At 34.6% G+C, this 23,345-nt stretch overlaps 1 protein-coding gene across 1 annotated transcript in view; it reads right to left on the bottom strand.

Annotated features, from left to right (window-relative positions):
* Positions 1–526: 526 nt before the first annotated feature.
* The window catches only part of LOC139132799 (syntaxin-7-like), a 25,656-nt gene continuing 2,837 nt past the window's right edge, over positions 527–23,345 (bottom strand). The window contains 11 exon segments of the mRNA XM_070699059.1: positions 527–4,263; positions 4,929–5,011; positions 5,644–5,716; positions 6,415–6,511; positions 7,392–7,411; positions 7,414–7,453; positions 8,144–8,295; positions 8,845–8,944; positions 9,933–10,002; positions 13,727–13,810; positions 19,820–20,051. Of these exon segments, the coding sequence (XP_070555160.1) occupies positions 4,171–4,263; positions 4,929–5,011; positions 5,644–5,716; positions 6,415–6,511; positions 7,392–7,411; positions 7,414–7,453; positions 8,144–8,295; positions 8,845–8,944; positions 9,933–10,002; positions 13,727–13,810; positions 19,820–19,892 (885 nt within the window). The 5' untranslated portion in view covers positions 19,893–20,051 and the 3' untranslated portion in view covers positions 527–4,170.

Below are 23,345 nucleotides of genomic sequence, written 5' to 3'. Positions count from 1 at the left end.
AGGTTGAAGTCATCTGTCGGCCAAACTATGAATTTGAGTGTGCTTCGCTTGAGGGCGCCATATCTCTGTACCTTTTTTCATTAAAATAGATTCCTTCAGTAGCACTACTCCAAGATGTCTTTCTTTCAATGGTGAGATGTAGAAGGCAAACTTCCCACATTATTTTCTTTTCTGAAAGTCTTGTGAATTCTATGATGCATAGTAATTATACACTTTAATTGCTTAAAACTCTTTGTCCCATAAATGTGGTGTTAAGTTTCCTTTGGAGTGAAAAAGCACTTCTAACAATTCATGATTGATGTCTCTTTATGTACAAATCTATGAGACTTTCCAACAATATGGTTTTCAATATCTATTGTAATGATGATGTTATCAGGACTTCACAATGTGTGGTCATACACCTACATGTATGCTTTCTCAGATACCACTACAGTCATGCAAAGTATGAAAGTACTTTTGTTGGGTGGTCAAGGAGAAATCCATATTTAGGTTCAGTAAAATTTTAAATAAACATCTAACCTCAATGTTGTATTCTCATCATTTCATATTTATTATATTTATACCAAACATACAATAACAATTGTAGTTTCAGACAGTACAATGACACATTTCTTTGTATATGGCATACCTTAGAAATGATTGCAATATAAGAAACATAAATACTAGTGTTTTCTGTAACTTGGGTAAAGGGTGATATGCTACGATATGTGTACTTTTAAATTATTTCAAATCTTGTAATTTCGGGTGGGAAGTTTTCTTAAAATAACTTTCCTATTTCCTAAATGACTAGTCAGATAGTTTTCCATATGCTTCCATTGGTACTAGACTGTCGACAGACATTTATGTTTTGGACATTTTGAATTTGCTCAGTAGTTGCTCAAAAGACTTGGTGTAACCATCTCTCATGCCTTTGATATTCAAACATTGCAAGAATCAATCAAACAACACTCATTTAAAATACATCTGTATGACTGACTTGGATGATACAAAAACAACATGAAAGACTGTCAACAGTCTACGTCTCCATGGATACATGGCAGTCATGTTAGCATAACTTCAACACTTGCTGGTTATTCTACTCCCATTTCATGTCTACATTCCCAAACTACTTTGTCTCTCCTTTCCAAGGATACAACTTAATGTGAAATTCACTGGACATGTTGTTCATTCTTGATTGACTTGACGAATTGGAAGTTTGCAAATCTGCAATGCTATCTATATTTTTTATCTTTTAGCACTGCAATATTAGTTTAACTAAACATACTGTAGCTTATTAACTGTAGTATATGTTTTGACTGCTGTGCTTCTAAAATCAATTTTCCATTACCAAAGTAGCTGTAACAAAACAAAGTCTACTCCAGTAACAATTTTCAAAGCAAACATTTTCATGAGACATGACTTCCTAGAATGAAATGATTCATTTACAATTATAAAAAAAACCCTGACTAACTGAAATCAAATAATCTAGCCTTTACATAAACAATTGTTTACATTCATTTCGGAGCATTGCATAAGAACACTGCACAGGATTGAAGAAGGGAAGGACATGTATAAAAAAATTATTCTCAAACTACTGATATCGAACCAACATAATTCAAACGCCCCTTTGCCTCTGTAAATAAAGCTACTGGTTTGCAGGAAGTCATAGTGGCTGACTTACATGTATCTTCGGAAGCAAGTACAGTGAAATTCTTCTATTGATAAAAAATCCTTGAACTAGATGAGTTTATCTTCTGAAACCATGTTTTGGATTTAGATGACATCTACATACAGACACTTTCATGGTATAAAGTAAAAAGTTGCACCTAATCTGTACATCACTGTTTATAAACCACTGTAAATACCTGTTTCATTGTTACAAAGTCAAGCCAAAGCTATCAAACACCCAATAAAATGTACTACAGATTGGTATGTTATCTAACAGATTGGTTGAACTGTGGAAGTGATGTGAAAATGACAACACCTTGCTGTAACATACATTGATACAATGCAGCAATTAGTAGCATGGAAAACAATAGAAAGATGCAGATCATTGTCAATACTACAATCATATATATTGCCATGTGCCCTTCTTTGAATGAAACATTTGACAGTAGTACACACAATGCCAACCTTTCAACATCACTCACTACAATAACATCCTGGGATAGAATAGAAAAGGAATATTTGACAACTTTAAAATGAAACTCCTACATTCTATGATGTCACAACAAATAATTTCCTGCAAGAGAATTGATACCAAGGTTCAATTTCATAGATATACATGTATGCTGTTCCATTAGCTCTAAATATACAACAAATTCTATGAAAGTCAGTAGGTTATGAAAAAATCTTTCTAAGCAAATAATTCTGCTACTTGGATAGCAATTGTAAAATTGAATTAAATAGCTTCTATTTCATTTTTTTCTGTACAGCTTAATACTAAGGGTTTCTAGTCACGGATTAAATATAAATATAAATTGAGAATTCATATTTTGCAAGACATAGGGTTGAGCAAAAATAAAAAAAAGAGTATTACTCATCTACAGTCTTGTACAAGAACTGGTTTGTGTTTTGTTTGACTCCATGCAATACTGTACATATACGTTTAGTTGCAAGAATAGATCAGACACTGACTCACTTCTCTTGCTTGGTACACTTGTCTCAAGGTAGTATAGGCATTTATCAGTATATCAACTCCTCTGTGGGTCACGGTGGCCACTTGTATGGAAACAAACATTTTCACACAAAACTGTACGCATTAGAGTCCAAAGCCATTTTTAATATTAAAAAGTGTACACGGCACATAGATGATCCTACATCTCATTTTGGTTGTGAGTAGAACCATGCAACAATATTTTCTTTGCCATAAAATGCTGAAAATTAACACAGCTGGTTTACATCGCTGCACATGAAGAAGAGGAACATACTTTGTTTTTGCCTTATGAAACCATGAAGTTGATTAGTAAGCATCTATAACGCTGAAGAAATTACTGACTGGAGTCACGCAGAAGAAGAACCTGAGTGCAAAGAGTTCTATGAACATGCAGGCTAAAATGATATAATTTTGTAAATAAGGTAAAAGAAATTTACTATGCCAGAATGTTTACATAAATTTGAAATCAAAATTCTGAGGTTCCAACATGTAGTGTGCGTCAACTTATCTGTGAAACAATATTCCCAACACTACCTTTGGAACACTGAAGTTGTGAGTTATATATCAGTGGAAACTGTGACCAAAGGTAGCCTCTTTGACCCTGCGATTTATGGCTTTGTGTTAAAAAAGACTCATTTCACAATAAGAATCTGGAATCACAGTCATCTTAGGTTTGTCTGGCAGTGGTATATTTGTACATCAGAAATGTAGCATATTAGAGGTAGGAATACAATACAGGGATTGCCTATTCATTATACTTTTATTCATTGTATAGACCTATTGAATCTAGCAATGTGCCAACAGTCACTAACTCTGCTGTCGTACAGTGTCTCCTAACCTTACACAGTGTTTCTATGTTATGAATAAAATAGAGATAAAGAAAAAGTACTGCGTATGTAACTTTATAGTCAGACTACAGTAATACAATGGATTTGACAGGAATTTACGAGGATTAACTCTATCCATCAGTATAACAATTCTTGTAAACATTTTATGGGGTGAGAATTGGTCATAATTGGAATAAACGTCTTCATTATTTTGTTCTGGGTACAACTTTGGCCATGACATAAATCAGTGCTTGAGAACGAACAGAAAGCTGATACAGAATGTGTTTAGTTGACGATGGATGTATCTCAATATAGCAATACACTGTTGTCATTACTTAGGTTGAGCTAACATACAATTGATGCAATTAGTAAATAAAGTATACAGAATATGCTACACTTTGATCTACATTGAAGTGATGTCGTTGAAAGTAGATATCACACTACACTTCTAATCCTACAATGTAATAGCTTTGAAACCCTCATTATATGTAAGCTGTTTATTTTATGGTGGATCCAGTTAAGAGATGAATTGCATTGAAAACATGTAAACAGATACACAATGTGGCATGTCCTATCTTAGAAATAATAATTATTTACAAATATACATGTGTATTATCATTACCATGTTTCAAATCACTTTTTTCTCTGTCAATAAAAGTGTTTACCAATATGATCAAAGTCCACGATAGGATAATGGTTGCTCACTGTCTATCTGACACTTAGATATATAATAAGAGCAACGATAGCTATTACTATCACCAATACTACAATGAAGATGATCATTTTTCGTCTTGCTTTTTTCTGTAATGCAAAAGAAGAACACATGCATTCAGTCTCATAAAAAAGATTTTTACTAATGTCAAATATAACAGTGAATGAACACAGATTTGCACAGCATATGACATTGGTAAATTTCTCTCTCCTTTGCATTATTTGATTGTCATGGTTACTTTCAATGTGTGCACTGAAGGTACACTGAGGTAATATCTTGAGACATGAAAGAACTTTAACATAATGGCTGTCAAAAATGTACCACGGTATTTTAATTTTTAAGATAGTATGTAATGCTCTTGAAAAATGTAGAAATTACAAGAGTGCTCACTGTATGCGAAGATAAGCTAGGATATGACTTAACAATCATTATTGGATAAAAGATTACATTGATAGCTCTTGAAAGTAAATTTGTGACTGAACTGTGATTTATTTTGCAAAATATTCACAATAGTTCAAATTCTGTCCGTGAAGACTAATATTAGCAAGGTCATTTTTATCATAAATGTCCATCAGCCTGCTTTAGTCTATACTGGGTAATCGGATTACACTACAACAGTGATTAACTGTAGTGTGACCTGGGTAAAGTGATTTAACTCTGGTGGTTCTCTGTTCCTGATGTAAGTGTTGGATTCTGAATATTGAATAGAAATTCTTGAAGAAGGCTTACCCTTGACAGCTGAAAGATTTCTCACCTGATAATCTCTAGCTTGGCTCAATTGTTGGTTACCCTCTTCCACATGTATCTGTGCACTCTCTACATTGGCTTCTATACTGTCTGTAAAGGCAAGTTTGCAGTGTTCATAATCACGTGTTACTGTAAAACATTTTTATACATCTTATTTTGATGCTCATAGTATATAATTGACCATAAAATTATGGGAGGATCATGCAAATGCAAGAAAAGAAATCACCAATTTCAGGGCATGACCCTTAAAATCTAAGATCTCACTTCCAATTTTGAGCTGAAGTGCTCAAAAGATGTGTTGTTGTACTAATTAATACCATTCTAGGGAGTCAACAAGAAGCAAAGCGCATACTGCTACACTGTGTTGTGCAATACTGTCACTCTTTGATCTTCAAAAACTGAAATCATCTAAATGCAATCCTCTCCACAACACCATTAGTTTTTTATCGATTTCACAAGATCTACATGAGTGTTGGGTCAAACATATACCATTATTATGAAATTAATGTTTAAAAGATGTTACAAAAAGTGAAAACAACTTCAAGGTTAGGCTACATTGTTACAATGTGCAGACAGAATCATTTTTTCAACTTTTGTGCAAGTGCTATCATTTCCTGTGCATAGACATCAATGATCAGTGTTTTCATTGGATATCTGGATAGCATTAACAGCATCAACATCTCTTCAGTTAGATATAATAGATTAAAATGTTTGACACTTACCGACCATTTCACCTTGTTCATGAACCATGGTTGCCAGGTCTTTGAAAATCTGATTCACATCTAATATATCTGACTGCAAAGTGGAAATGGAGAATGTTAGAACCTGGCTGACAATAGTATGCACCCTAGAACACTGCAGAGCACATGTCTTTCCAATATACGGATGATCAGTGCATGACTTTCTATTGTCAGAGAGTCATTTCATGAAAAACACATACATGTAACAAAGACTTGTTGATGGATCCACAAAAACAGTATTCTAGATTCATGAGGGCGCTGTTCTACTAGGAGCAGATCATCTCAATATGTACACTGCATAGTTACGCTAGTGAGGGCGCTGTTCTAGCGGCATTCAACTAATTCCACTGCATAGTCTATTATAAAATCATCATCCCTTACACATTCTAAGGATAAGAAAAGAAGAAAAACTACTTGTTCGAAATTTTGTGAAAAACAGAAGTTTTTTCCAGCGTTATCTTCTCTTATACCTGCAGACCTCAAATCCCAACATGACACAGCATTGATCCCTAATGAGTCTGATCAATTGTTGACATGGTAACAGCACAGGTACAACAATGTTTACTCTTAGCATAAAAATTGTACCTAGGAGAAAACGAATTTCTCAGTGAATATTATTTGATACTTTATGGACTCAAGATCCCTACGCTGAATCCAACAACAAACAGTTTCATTGTATACTCTACTGAAATCTGTTTGTTTCTCACACTCTGTTAAATTAAATCAAGATTGCACAAAGCAACATATTCTTACCTCTAACTTTCTGAGAGATGTCTCTCTTTCTCTCAATGCTTCAAGATCTTCTTCTTCTTGCATCATCATCTGTGATGGCGGTTGTCTATCTGAAGGACTGTTGACATAGCAACAAAAGATGTTAGCTGATACGGCAACACAACAGTGTAACGAAATCTCAAATTAATCACGTAATACTTCGTAGAGGTAAAAATGAAGTAAAATACTGGCTTGTCCTTTGTTGTGATAATTTCATGTGCTAACTTCATCAAATATTTTTCTGGGAATATTTGTAATCATAGTGTCATTCATCAATCCAATAGACACTATCACTACAGTGTGCAAATTTAAAATCCTCAACTCCTTAGAACTACCAGACATGGTTTAATGACAAGCTTTGCAAAGCTGATTTCATCATGCATGTCATTTCTGTATCACTAGTGAAATGACATATATCAAATTAATGGTTGCAACCCCAGTTTTGCCACTTTCTACAGGATTCAATTTCTGTGGGTATGTCTTTTTAGCTACCATCCTTTTTTAGCAATTTTAGCAATAAATAATAATTTAAGATGCCATTAATTTCAACTTTTCACCATATTTACTATAATCAGGATGTGTTTTTAGCAGAATTAAAAACCTGCTGATTGCAATGAACCCCAAAAACACTAAAAAAGCGTGCAAGTAATGCAAAGTGTTCTAATGTACCTAAATTGTGTAATGCCATTTAATACTTTGCCTTGACCTAGTACTACAGTGCAATTTACAGCTCCTGAAAGCAACTTCCTTGGATTAATCAAACCCATTATGAAATACACACTGCATAATAGAACCAGCTTTGGAAAGTTGCCCTGTAACTAATACTTTGATACGCACACAATTGTTAGTAAAATATCAAGATATATTTATTGCAGACCTGATCTAATTTTCTAAATCAACGCTTTTCAAATCAAAGCATGAAGTACGAAATGGAGCAAAGTTGGTTATTTCAAACTTACACGCTCTTGTCATACCTGTCAAGTGTTATAAGCTGATCATCACCTGTGCTATCAAATGGACTCTATTCAACAGAAAGAGAGAAAAACATGATGAATAACATTGCAAATAACCTGTGCTATCAAATGGACTCTATTCAACAGAAAGAGAGAAAAACATGATGAATAACATTGCAAATAAACTGAGTACATGCTATGATTAGGTGATATTGCCATGTCAGACAGATTTCTCCCTTGCATTCAAAGCTACCAAGGTTCTCTCATAGAGCATGTCAGGATTGACTTCTATTGAATATCTACATGTATGCATAGAAAACACCAGCCAAAAATATGGATCATCATAGGCTTTAAAAGACTCTGTTGTAGTTATAAGTTTGTAAACCTTACTTTTCTTTGATTCATGTATGAAGCAATGAACATGTAAGAAAATACAGGTGTAATAAGGCCATTTCAAGCCGTGTGATGTATACTATCGTTTGTAGATATATCTTCAATGTCAACCTATAGATGAATGCTTGACTAAGTCAGAAGTATCATTACCAACCAATACTATGCATTTAACACAGTAGAAAAATATATTGATATCCTGTGCCATACATTTTGTGTGGAAGTAGTTTAACTGAGGATTTGATTTTCACCACCATTTTCACCAAAGATATCCTGCAATTTGATGTCAATTTTTATCCGCTGTATGTTGTGATGACAAACATGATAGCTATCCACACATCCAATTCAAAAGATATGAATTCCATTACCCGTCCAAGCTCTGCCCCTCTCCCTGATGCAGCCCTGGCTCTGGCATACTCTTCCTTTTCCTTCTCGCAGCTCGACGTTGAATACTCTGGAAATTATTGAGGGCTGACGTAAACTCATTTGTTAGTCTATCTTTCTGCATTTTTCTTTGCCTCTGCAGGATATAACAAAGAAACCCATCATTAGCCATTCAAATGACAATGTCATTGTCTTTGGTTTCAATAAAGTTTCATTAAAAAAAGAAAAATAATGATTTAGGCAAAAATATCCATGGCATGCACACACATACACACATAAACATACATACATAAAAATAGCCATGCTATTTTTATCTGCTTCATTCATTTTTTTACATGTATTTTATTTTCAGTCTGATTTTTCATTAATTTAGTCATGCTTTAATGTGTTTAATTTTAACTACGCTGTATTCCAATTCTATAAATGACAATCTATATGTGGATGTATTGGTGAAAAAATAAATGAAATGACATACACACATACATACACCTACATCGACAGACAGAGAGACAACAGACATGATTCACGTTATGCCAATACATGTACATATACCTGTCAATAACCTGTCAATGTTTTCTACATACAGCATATGGAAGCCAATCATCTCTTATAATAATATGGTTGTAATAATCTCTCATCACATGTGCATATACAGTTCATACATGTACCGTACAGTTGAACTTACCTGATCAGATTCTGATCCTGCTGCTGGTAATGCAGACATATCTTTCAAATATCTGTTTGTATCCTTAGCCAATTGGTTTGTGTAATGTTGGAGATCATGTCTGCATGAAAGGAAAAATTTCAAAGGTGACTTCTATTGCAACAACATAGCAAATAATACATGATAGATCAAAGTACAATGGAAGTTGTTCTTATGAGTCCAGTCTGCTAGTTTTTCAGTACTCCAGGTAATAGATTATTGATGGTGCTAGGATCTGCTTTTATATTACCGGTATACTTTCAAATCTATGAGATTGAAGGTAAGTGCCTCAAAAGTACCAACATAAAAATCTAGCATTTGTTATGAATAAATGTAACAATGACACCATATTTTGCAATGATGGGTCACATCTATAATAAATACTTCAAAAATTAATAATTTGAATAGTGTTTTCAATCTGTTGCTGTATTAATGTTGAAATAGTATACGTCTACACAGCCATCTGGGAAATGCAAATATGCCTTTAGAAAATTGCCTTTGACAATATTTTTGAACAAACAATTTTTCTTCCAAGTATTAAATTTGTTTTCAAAATCAACACTTCTTTTTTACTTCCAATTAACCCTATCATGTTTAACTAAATACCACAAGCATGAATCCAATATTCTATAGATGATGTCAGTGTAAATACTCTGTTGGGCTTTTGACAAGGTGCTCTATACAAATCACGATATTATACTATTAAAATCTTATTTTTTTTAGTAAAGGGAAGCAACTTCACATCCCAGGATACAAAATCAATGCTATGATGGATACTTATTATTAATATTACTCCCAAGCATATGAATCCAGATGACAAGATACCTGACAAAATACGGTAAATTCTTGTTGCCAACAACGCTTTAATTACTATTTTTTAATGGGATCAGTTTTAAATCAGATCTACATCTGGAAAATTTTTCATAATCTGTCTCTCACTGCTTTTCACTCATGAATCCTTGAGGACACATTTTGTCAGTTTTCACATTCAATGTTTAAAGAAAATTGTATCACTGATAACCATTTTGAGAATGTACCATCAAAGAGCTGGTAAAAATATAGTGACTTACAATTTATCCCGAAGTTCATGATTGTCTTCCGACGTGCCAAGTTTATTGACCATCCTCTGAATGCTTTGAACTGAAAAGATTAGATGTAAGAACAGTGTTCGAAATAATCGGTGGCAATGGTGGCATTTGCCACCAAAAACTGTCAATCTGCCACCAAAATTTTTTTCTGGTGGTATTTTTCTGCCACTAAATTTTGGGTCATCATGTCATCGATCCTACGACTTGAATGAAGGAACACTGAAGGAACACGCGTTGTCGGACGGCGGAAAAAACTCATTAGCCAAAAAAAACCAAACTAATTGCGACATTTTGGCATGAATGAAAACATAGCGTGAATCCAAACTTGTGATTGGCTAATCTCCATATCGATGACAGCAGCTTTTGTACACTTGACATGTTGTTGTTCTCTGTGATCGCCGCATAATGCAGTCATAGGGCACAAGATAAAAGCATGTTGTGACATTTTGAAAACAAAGCCAAACTGCAGCATGCGTGATTTAAATAATAATAAATACTTGCAATTCATTAGCCAGTACAGGCTCAAAAATTCCTATCGCCCGACGCCCGTTGCTAGTGAATTTTGCGGTCGGGCAATTAAAATCAATATGCTTCCCGTCCGACGGGCAAGTCCACCAGCGGTTGAATTAACTAAGCTCTGGACAATTCAAGCTTGAAACGTATTTCATTAGGTCTGTACACGTCTACAATCATTGTAAGTCCTTCAACTCTCAGAAGTGTTTTCTGAAAACCCTTGAAAATCCGCCCGACATCGCAAAATAATCGTTCTTGCTGTTGTAAAACAAAAAAAGTCGTAAAAATAGAGTTTTGCGACATGTTCTCTCCGACGACACGGAGTGAACTCACTGTTTTGTATGTGTGCCGTGAAGTGGTATGCTCTTGACAGTGGTTGCCATTCTCTTTGTGCAAGCGTATGAGTTGTATGACAGTCGATCGGCTTCACGCGATAGTGTAATTGCACCATGTGCTTTGTAAATGGATGTAAACTTATTCAAAGCCATAGATCTCGGCAATGCTTACTGTTCAACGTAAATCAACACCCAGATGAAAAAGTACAAGTTTACATCGTAGTCGAAACAGGCTCAGTCGACCAAGGAGGCCACGTATTGCAGCTACGTAGTGCGTGAGATGCAGACAGTTTCATATTACGTGACCTTGGTTTTTAGGGATCGGCTCTCACTTAGGCCGCGTTCAAAAAAAATGGTGGGGGGGGGGGGGGGGGGGGCTGGAGGAATCGCGATTGAAATCTTATTTTTTTTTAGATCCCCCCCTCAATACCCTCAAAAATTTTCAAGTCCCCCCCCCTCGATACCCTCAAAAATTTTCAAGTCCCCCCCCCCAAATTACCATATAGCCGCATATTAATTAGGAATGCACGCAGAGTAAAAAAAAACATGTAATGTGTCGTTCTGCACGCAAATGTTCAACACTACCTCTTATCAGCAGGTTGTAGAGCCATATACCTAGGGCAACTTCTTAAATTGATTCATTTTTAAATGCATCAGTGAACTTTTTGGATTTCTCAGTCTAAGCCGACTTGAGTTTATCCAACTGTGGCCAGTTCAATAGCACCAGCTGAAAAGCACACAAAATGACAATCATGAGAGAGTATGAAATTTGTGTATTCCTAGCTACGTTTAACCAAATTGTGAGAAAATGAGCACAGTGACCTACCGAGAATTTTTTTTTCAAAAGTACAAGACATATGTACAACTTAGATGCCACTTATAAAATGTTTTACAAAATTGACAATACTGGAAGGTTAAAATATTCCATGAAATTAATGTTTTAATCTCAGAAATTTTGGGTGTAATAATGGCAAATTTGATAAAAAATAAAAGATTCCATTTAGTCACACATTTTTCCATTTAAATTAGAGTCTTTACTGTTCAAAGTTTACTTTTGTGTTATTGGTACAATGAGATGTGAAAATTTCATTCACTGCATGAACTTGAAATGAATGGTTTTATATATTGATTTTAAGTGATTTTAAAAAAACTGACCTTTCATCGTACATTTGCATAAGATCAATTATGGTGACACCATCTTTTTTCTCTAATATTTGACTGTTCTCATATTGCAGAATTCAAAAATCCATGGTAACTGTTAGTCCCCTAGTCTTCTATGTGTTGCTCTCTGGCTGGATCTTGTGTACAAGTAGATGTATGTTTCACTGTCAATTGAGTGTCCTATGACCGAAACTCTTCTTAAACTACATCAGAGTCAGAGCTACATGTATCACTGTCACTGCCAGTATGTAGTAGCAGGGCAGTAGTTGTACTAACTTTTTATTTTGACAATATTTTTGTTCAGTTTATACAATTGTGTTCTTGTTCTACTCCCTACAGAATGTTGAGCTATCCAGTATTCAGCTTGCCAACACAGCCTACGTGTACCGTGCATTTGCATCATTCAATTATCACCAATATTTAGACAAACGGGCTTTGTTGACAAAATGAATATTGTGTTTTCAGCAGCATGCTGTAGAGAGACACCAAGAAACTGTGTTTGATACATTGCATAGAAATATTGAAAAATTATCAACAGTTGTAGCTCCTGCCCCATTACAAGGCCAACTTGTTCTACGAAAATTTAATGGCATTCATACATTTTTAGACTTTTTCGAGATTAAAGACATAAAATATGACAAAACGGTTCTAGATTTTGTTTAATTATTACTAACATTAGAACCATTGGACGACATCAAAATGTTGGGAGTCAAATATTTTCAGGTCCCCCCCTATAGGCAGAGCAAAACTTTCAAGTCCCCCCCCTCGACTACCCCAAAAATTTTCGAATCCCCCCTGAATTCCTCCAGCCCCCCCCCCCTCACCACTTTTTTTGAACGCGGTCTTACAGAAAACAAATCTGCACTGAAGAGTAACGAAAACGAAACTTGAATCTGCTCTCTTGACGAATACATTTATCAGTAAACTTTGAAAGACTGCTGTGCTCAGTGAGTAAACATGTAAACAGGTAAAAGAGTTGCAGATGTACATGTGCGTACATGCATTGGCAGATAAACACTAGCAGAGCAGTTGTTTGTGATCTCAGCTTGATAATAAAGAGCAGCAGCCAGCCATGCACATTGTAAATCACACAATCTTATTACTCTTATGCAAATATTTTAATTTGGACTAGGTTGTGGAAAAATTCCAAATTCAAAGATGTTTTCTAAATGGCCAAAATCTACAGAAAAGACTAAAGTATTCTCACATTTCTTCTGGGACATTTCAGATTTGGTAATAGTCCTTCATTTTAACAAGATGTAGTTCTTGTTTGAATCTGTTTTTTCCCTCTTTGAATTCACTTCATATGGCCAAACTCTTGCTCTCTGTTACAAATTACTGGTACAGTTATTAGAAATTTAGGGCAAGTACTTTTTCCTCTCGGGCAAGTAAAAATGAAATTCACGTGTCCCACGGTTAGTAAGTTTGAAATTTTTTTCGAGGCATGCAGTATGGATTGACTTTTTGTGACGTGTACTTACCATATTTTCAAGAATTTATAAATTAGAATGAGTATGTGGCGATGACAAAATGTTGTATTATACCGATCACATAATGTGTTAAACTGCCACCAGATTTTTCATAATTGCCACCAGATTTCATATCCGGTGGCAAACTTTTGCCACAAGAAATAAAAAAGTATTTCTATCCCTGAAGAACATAGAAACATCAAAAACAAGAAATTATGATGTTCAAAATATTTCAAAAAGGTATTAGAAAAAGATATAAAGATATGTGGGACGCATAAATCATGGGTGTTTTACATACCATTTTGTGATATCTTCTGGATATTACTACTGGTAACTTGAGAAAGACGTGTAAACTCACTGGAACTGTCCCTTCCTGGAGAAACTCACAAAAAAAAGACATGGCTTATCAGCTAAGCACACACATACATGTAGGTATGGCTTCTTAATGTCTTATTTCTAACTGAGTCTGCAAATTCCCAAGTTTTACTTAACTGCCAATTGCTGAGCTCAAAGAATAATGAAATTCGTAAACTGTATTGTTAACATTGAATCTATACACCGCAGTCATTTGATATTTCTACTAGAACTGAAGAAAATGATTGACAATTGTAATAAATTTTTATCTATCAAAAGCTGTCCATAGCATGTCAGCCTTGGTAGCTGTCATAAGATGATGTACAGGTATTGCAATTCACAGTGAAATACTAATACCCCTATATAGACAATTTTTACACTAAAACAGCTCCATTTTAGACACACTGGTTGTCATTATAATTTATATGGGACAAAGTGAAATACTGAGGTGAGTCAGCAAGGATGTAGCTTGGTCCCTTGCCCCATTTCTACCGCTGACTGCACTGCTCATGAAATTTGGTCAGGTATGGGCCACCATTTAGTCAGAATTTGACTGCATATTAATGAGCACAGTCACCTGACAAGATCATGTGATCAGTACATCTGTATAGTGGCAAACTTTGAAATTAAACGACGACGATTATTGTCTACATTTTTTTCTCTGATGTGACAGATTATCCCCTCTTTTGCATGCACAGCATTGACTCAAAAATAAGTGATTTTTTGTTTTTCATTTATTGTCGACATAGAATGCTTGGTTTGGGGAAACCATGGCAGTAAAAGTACTCCATGGGCAAACAATATCTAAATTCGAAGGCAGCTCTAAGTTGATATTAAATTCAAAGAAATCACTGCACTGGTGCTATTGACCAATGATAGCCATGCTTACAATAGCCCTTTTTACATGAGCAGCGCAGCCAGCGGTAGAAATGCAGCGCGCAGGGGGGTGGGGGGGGGGGCAGACTAGCAAGAATCAGGAAGCCTGCCCTCAGCTTGCAAACAATATTCTCCAGAGAAACATCAAATCAACGTTATTACCAATAATATCTTAATAATGTTAAATACACGATTAGACCATGATATGAAAAAAACTGCCAACACTGAATCAAACTGAATTGCTAAAAAGCAAACCAAACACTGTGGTAAAAATTATGGTACATATCAGCATAGTAACTTGTTAGTAAGGAGAAGGGGTGTCCTGACTTTGTCAATGACATAACTAGGGGTAGCTCTACAAATAAACATTGTAGCATTACAAACAGATGAAAATGCAGAGTCACTGTACTATACAATGTGATTCATATGAGAATTGTATCTGTGTAGATACTCATGTACTGGTTACACAGATTGATTCCTATTTAATATGTGAATGTCTCTCAGTTTATTAAATCAACAAATACACAGACTAATTGTTCCTTACACAGTAGGATTAATTAATCCTCTTTCTACCAGGCTCCATAGACAAACCAAAGAAATAAATACAACTTGGGAGAAAGACGATTAACAACATAAAGTGTAATGTCCATGGATGTGTGCTCTTCATTCATCATTATTGTGATTTTTGTAGCAAAATTACCAGTAGAATAAAACTTGATGACAAATAGCACCCTACGAATTACACTCAACACAAGTATGCCAATCTTGTATATATACTGCTTTGACCTATGACCTTGACTTACTGTGGCTGACCTGACATCATCTTACATTTATACTGGCCGTAAAAGTCAGAAAAGTATTGATCCATTCCTGGGTTTAAGACAAAACCATTATTATACAGGATCACTTCCCCCTTTCACTGTTTCTTTTCCAAATGCCATGTGAATTCACAGTTTGTAGAATTATTTGTCAATAATTTAACCTGACAAAAATAGTATCCTTAGCAACTATTCAGAACCCTTACAATGATTAACATAGCTGCTGGCAAAACATTGATTTCTGTGACCTTAGTCCTTAGAGGGACCAATGTTTAAAATCCATGGTGTCACATTGTACGTGAATACACAGTTTATACACTACCCACATAAAGTACTCACTCTGGCTAGAGTTTAGGTTTCATGCTTAATAAGATTACTTTTAAACTATGGCTTTATTATGTTATGACCCATTGGAATAACATATGTAAGATTTGATAAGGACATCACCACTTTATGGCGGAAGAAATTCTAATTTGGTTGCAAAATGGATGTGAAAGATACAAATCAATCACGCTTTCATATTAAGCTCTTAAAATATATTGTTTCACATCCTTGTTTTGATGACATGTTTTCCAGTGAATTGTTTTGATGTGGGGGAAAACAGGAAAGCTAAAACAATAGAAATAAATGTCATACACCAGTCATATCAGAAGACATTGCAATGGCAGAGTTATAAATAAATTCCATGTAATTTGGTGCGTTATTACTTAAAATGAATTTTTAGTTAATATTGTTTTGTTTATGGCATACAGAAAGGTTACTGGGGTAAACTAAGCAAAAGTGAGATATAAAGATTTGAGAATTTTTAGAATTTAAAAGTAAAGAATTCAAATTTCATCACTCTACTGATCATTCACAATATAAAATAATACGGGAATCCAACCTTTGTACATGTTGTGGTCAGCCTGCATTCCACGAGAGACACACACTGGAAATTGTTGTTTCAAGATAACCACAAGAGCAGACACCCAACCTGTTCATACAACAAGGTGTATGAAATGACTTCTACTAGGGCTAAATGACCACAGAATACATCTTAAGGCTAATAATACTGTTTTCCTAACCATCAGCTGACTAGAGTTTGTGATGACTCATCAACGATGACATCATCCATCTGGAAGACAGACACACTTGACTGTTCAGCACTCCATGACATAGAAATCAACGGATAACAACAATGGTTATTGTTGACTTTGAACTCTTCAGCACTCCTTGAATTAGAAATCACCAGACAACAGCAATGGTTATTGTTGAGTTTCTTGTGAAAACATCGGGAAAGAAAGCATAAGCTAAGTAGATTGATTTTAATTCAGTCAAAGCCAATATTGTGATCAGAGATACATTGCATACCATAGAATAGTTATCATTCCATTCCGGTTAAGATAACTACAGTCCAATACTAAACTACACTCACACCTTATAATTGAGCTAACATGTTGAATGAAAATGTGAAATTTAAATAAAGACTTATGTCACATGGTATTTGCCTCCAAATCCAGTACTATCTCTTCAAAACATTTCTATCATATACTCTCTTCTTCAATGTGATTTTTTTCCCTATCTTTCAACTTAAATTATTTCAAACTATTTTCATGGTCTACCTCACATCTGCATACATGAATATTCATATGTATTGATACAAATTGAAAGGTTATCTGTGTTATGATGTCAAAGACAGTAATGAAATAAACAAAATGTGATAAGAGGGGCTGTAAAGACATTCCTTTTTGATCACAAAATCTATTCAAATGTAACTTTAAAAGACAAACTACCATGTTTTTATTTCATTTGACTATTTTGTGATAAAAATTATACGGACATTCTAATTTTTATTTTATCAACGGAGGAATTTGTCTGGGACAGGACGCTGATAAACAGTATACTAGCTCTACTGTTTGATACCATGGTTAACTTTGGTATATCAAAGCACTGTGATGAATGACTGATTTTACAGGTCTCCCAGATCTAGATAAAATGGTTTGAATATTCACCGTGTAACCATACCCATCAACATCATGGTAAATCATAGTCATATAGCTGCCAGTTCACTACAAAACATCCAACAGGTAATGTCATAGTTATACAGGTATTGGTACACTGATAAATTCAAGAAATGTTCATAGTTGAATCAAAAAACACAAATAAAGCTAAAGAAATGGCCAGCCCTATGACAACATATCACCTACACCAATAAATGTAGCACCACCCATTACTAATTTATTTGAAACAAAATACACCTGCTCAGCACGCACAAAATATTTTCGTCTGAAATTTGTTATACATTTGTCTAGAAATCATATTTCTCACTCTCAGTTGCCAACAGAAATAAAGTTAGACCAAGCATCATTGTACCAGACATCTGACCCATAAAATGCAGAAAACATGTGACTAGAACACTCTGTAATACAAATGTACGTTAATAATCAAACTGAAGGATATAAAAGGTAGTCACTGTACTGGTAGTTTTGGTATTTGGCAGACAAAATACTGGCTAATTTAACACTGGAATGCACACAGTAAGTTACACTGCAATCAACTATCACACTAATTCTGATTTTCAGAGATAAGTTAATAAGTGAACCACTATCCTATCCTATGGACGCCAAACTTCTGGTTTATTAACAAAATAATTAACAGCACATCACAAGTCAGATATTTTGCTTTTCTGCGACAGCCATGTTACAATTGACTTCCTTTGATTCAGGATCTGCACATGTGCAGCAATTTGAATTCATTCCTGGACACTCAACAGTTGCTGTGCGAGTCAATTCCATCAAATATTACATCATTGTTACCTTTACTGAATTAATAATGTCCACATTGATCAATAATTGTTCAACAGTACAGGATACAAACATTACCACAAAAGCAATTTTCCAAGGTGAAATACAAATCATCAGCTGAAATAAGGTTACTTAGATATCATTGGCTGTAGAAACCACTTCTAATACAGTTATCAACAAAGTGACTCAGTTAAAAACTACAAATTTACAATCCATGAATGCATTGTATTCTATCTTATCCTTTTGAAAATCTTGGAGTTGACTGATACAAACATAGATAACTCATTCAACACTGTCTCTGTCAACATTTCGAATCTTTCATAACTGTTGTTTGTTTGTAAATATTTACAGGTTTTACATGTTATGAAAGGCAAGAAAGGGTCATTGGTAGCAGTTACATGACCTCTCTGGTGAACATTAGCATATTTGGCGGGAAAGTAATAATTTGTGAGTATTATTGTTAAATATGTTATTATATCAGATGTGATGTTTGGGGAAAGAATATACAATGCCTGTTTAGGGGCTGAAACAGGGACTGAACCCTCTGGAGTGTAAGTGTCAGTAAGAGCCATGTGCTAATATAAACACTCTCAGTGTTCACTGATGGCTTTAACTATATAAATGCTGTTATTTTAAGAAATTCTATATCACTAGGTTTGTCCAGCTACATGGTAAATAGATCAAACATGATCTCAGGTAGCAAATGCTGAACTAGTACAGGAATTTCAAAACTAGCAAGATTTTATAATAAAGATGTTATGCAGATGACATCCTGCTACAGCCAATCATATGGTTAGACTTCAGTGTTAGTTTGTTATTTATCATTTAGGGCCTGTATCTTCTGGTTGAAAATGTAAATCCTGCATTTAACCTATCAGATGGCTGAATTTAGATACTGTATAATTATACTGTAATTATTTTTTAATATTACCATTTCTATCATGTATTATCTATTGTGCATACAACAAAAGTGTGAGAGAAACCATGTCAAGGCTGACACTGTGACAAGATGTCAGTTGATAATTCTTTAGAGACACTCTGATATTACAGATCACTGACAGCTGCATCTCATCCAATGCACTTCCTATGACCAGTATCAATGGAACACTGATACAACAACATAATGAATACATTGACCCTTGCGTTATTGAATTCTTTTCAAGTTATGTCCACGTAAGCAACTGTCCACACTGACACGTATGCAATGTAAATTAGTATCTACCAATAGATACTTCATTCCAACAAAGAAGATAAAACAGCCCTACATTTGTATAAAATGGCAAAATGCCTACAATATTGCTATCAACAAAACTAACTTTTTCTACACAAAACTTGAGTTTCACAGAAAAGAATTCATTTCATATAGCATTAAGTGCATAATTTGTATATGGAAATAGGTATGCTGTGAAATTGAAAAATTAAATTATCACAGTGTTTCATGTCTTGACCTGTTTTATCAGGACTGGACTATAATTTGATTTTTTAAATCAATCAATCCATTTAATATGGATTATGAAAAGTAACTTGCTTTGAGAAAAATATAGATAAAGGCAAACTTACTTTCAGCAGATTGATAGGTTGAATAACCACCTGCTTCGCTGAGTCCGCCAAAATCTCCTCTACCGTACGACATCTTGTACCAGTTTTCTGTTGATAACACCTGTTATTGTCAGTTATCTTTCTCCAGGCCTTGATATGCGTTGAATTGTTGAGTTGATAGCGTTGAGTGACCTGACTGTCTGACTTCCTTGTTTTGATTTGATGAGTGTGCTACTTCTGACTACCACTGACACTGTAAAGAAACACACAGCTTTGGCATTACTAATTACAAGTCATATACTGGTTTGGGATTACTGGTTTAACTTGACATACTGGTTTGGGATTACCAATTGAATTTCACATACAGGTTTGGGATTACTGGTTTGACTTCACATACTTATTTTGGATTGCTGCTTGCTCATCAATATTACAGTCAAACCATATATATTCATAATACTAGCAATTATAGTAAAAATTGTATAGAAATATCCTAATACTATGGTTCCTGTATCTGTGATACAGTGAAAACATACATATTCAGACAACCTTCCTCTGCAAATGCTGTTTATAAAGAGTAAATTTTGATTAAATCAAAGTCTGGGCAATCATAAGCTCAAAACGAAAATCAACCATTCGTTCATCTGAATAATAGTGGAACAACAGATTAAGCAAGGTTGAAATGCAGGAAAACATATCTACCAAGCCAACCAGCAACAAATTGTTCTATTTATGTAAATCAATGCAAATTGGCCAGTGTTACTAGGCTCTGTGATTCAACCGGAGTAATCATACATAAAAGATAAAAACCTGGCTGAATTTTCTGATATGGTTATCAATAGGGGAGTGAGCCTTTATCTTATTTCCTGTGAGATCACAATTTAGATTCAAATCATACCAATGTCAATTCTAGACAGACAACCCCAGACATAGCTTCTGTAAACATCTTGCAGGTGTCACTGGTGACTTCCTGTCTGCTCTGAGTGATGCTGATGACTCAAATTAAAAACAATGCTCTCTGTATCCTTCAAATCTTTTAACTAATACATCAAACATTAGACAATGATCAGTCACTTCTGGTCACTTCATTATTTTCTCACTGTAGTATATAATCACATCAAGGATTAAGGGCAATTTGAACATCAATTTCAAGTGTTATACTTAACCCTAAGTACCATTTCAGTTTTAATGCATATGTACAACCACAGACCCCAGCAGATCTTAGGGTCCATGATTGATCAATCAAATTATTTCATTTAGATCAAAAGGCACCTTCCCTTCCTCAAATGAAAGTTCAACTGTACAAGTTTTCTTGTAGTTATTCAGTAAAAGTCATGCATAATCACAAGATATAATAATTCTCTCTCTCTCTCTCTCTCTCTCTCTCTCTCTCTCTCTCTCTCTCTCTCTCTATATATATATATATATACAGATGTCCTCGTAGGAAATTACAGTGCTCGATGCTGAGCAGAGCGTTATAAATAATAACACAAATTACTTCAAGTCCAAAGTAAGGATTGCAGGATGCATGAAACTTAAGTAACAGATTTAGGCGGGGATGAAAGAATGAAGATACCGCAGAACTTATACAGTTGTTACTGTACAGCTTTGTTTCATAATTTGTAATCAAATTGAGGTTATTATAACATGTGTTAAAATAGTGTTTATGAAGGACTCATGAAGCCATCAGTACAGAATTTAAGTGGGTTTGAACTTCAAATAGTTTAGAGTTTTGGCTTAAAAATATTCTTACAGTCACCACTATACAAGGAGTGAAGGTGAAGTTCACCAATAGAAGTATGTTTAAACTCCCTCCCCTACAATGCAAACAAATTTGCGCAATAACCCCCTGACAGGAGGTGCTACATGTATCTGGAGATGTGAAACGTATTTTACCTATCTAGAGTGTATACCAACTTGGAAAGTGGGGTTAGTGCTATTATATTTTTTTTTCAACATTTGTGTTCATGGCATTAAAAGTTGTTTTCTCGGTAGTTTTAGCACAAAAAAGGATAAAGTAGAATCAAATATTGAGAGATCATCATCAAATGGAAATCCAGCCACTAGGCTTAACCCTTTCAGGCCTAAACCCCTATATATAGGGATAGCTCTGGTAAGTTATCAGAAAGTCAGGCCTGAATGGGTTAAGCATTGTTGATGGAAGGATACACAGCACATATATGTGGCTACGGCAGGGTAAGCAGTGCAGATGACAAATGACAACACTGATTCAGCAAAGTGTACACGGAATGGTGTAGAGAGGTAGTTCTAAAAGCAATATTCTAAAAGTTTAAACTACTCTTGTGATGACTACCATGTATCTTATCATTTCTTTAGTTCTAATGTTTATGTTTTCTGCTATCTAAATGCTCTCTATCTCCATATTATACTTCTATGCTAGTTGAAGGGCCCATTTTAGCACTGCTAAAAGTTTTTTTTTACCATAGCCAGGGTGTTGTTTCGTTTATTCAGAACAATGCATTAGGATGACTGACATTCTGCTGTAATATAATTGATATTTTGAAATTCTGCATCAATCTGAGTTGGTCACTTAGCAGACAAGAACTTTCACAGCTTCACTTACAGATGCAATATTTGGTAAAACACGATGACAATGTAACATAACGTCAAATAGGTTCTCTGGGACTTTGTTCCATGAAAACAAAATTAAATTTTCTGTCTACTCTCCAACACATTACAGGAATAATCTGAATGAAAAAATCATGATTAATCTGCAAATCGCGTTTAAATGCTATCATGGAAGGGCAATTTCTGTGATGTTTAATCAAAACAAAGAAAGTGGCCACAAAAAATGTAAATTTACTCATTATTAAAAAAATTATGTGAGGTCAAAACTAGATACCTTCTAAACAAAAATGCAAACTGTATGGGTTTGTGACGAGGGCCATTTCCGCTAGAAATAAAAGAAAATGGTGCCACAGAAAATTCCTCAAATCAATTATATGTGCTAATTTAAACAAATCTGCATATCTCCAAATGACTATCAAATATAAATCCGACAAGCTGATTGTACAAAAACTCTCCATGCTACACGTTAACAGAAGACAAAAATTCCCTGTTTAGCATTTGATAAGTTCTATATTGTTGAAAGCAAAGTGAAGGTCTTACAACCTTACATGACCTGTGCTGGTAAGGAAACATTTTGGAACACTTGTCAGAATAAATCAATGTCATTAAAATTTGTGGCAACAAATCTGTACATACCAAGAGGGGACCTGGTTTAAATCATTTGACAAAACATTTTTCAAGAACTGTGTCCAATGATTCTGGGATTATACATGTCAAATGGTGCTTGTGTGTCATAGTAAAACTAATCATGACCAATGCTACTACATATATACAATTGCAAATAGAATTCATTAATACCACAGACAGTCATATTGCTCATCTATGACAGATTGTTATTCGCTACAAACACTGTTTTCTTGCACAGATATGCAAAAACAAATGAATAATTAGATTCTGCCATTCAGCGTTTTTCCCAGTTAACAACAGTTGACACTCTTTAATAGGTATAAATAATTGATGA

This window comes from Ptychodera flava, chromosome 5 (genome assembly GCF_041260155.1).
Source record: "Ptychodera flava strain L36383 chromosome 5, AS_Pfla_20210202, whole genome shotgun sequence".
Taxonomy (NCBI): domain Eukaryota; kingdom Metazoa; phylum Hemichordata; class Enteropneusta; family Ptychoderidae; genus Ptychodera; species Ptychodera flava.
The sequence above is the reverse complement of the archived record's forward strand: the minus strand, read 5'-3'. Positions and strand labels throughout refer to the sequence as shown.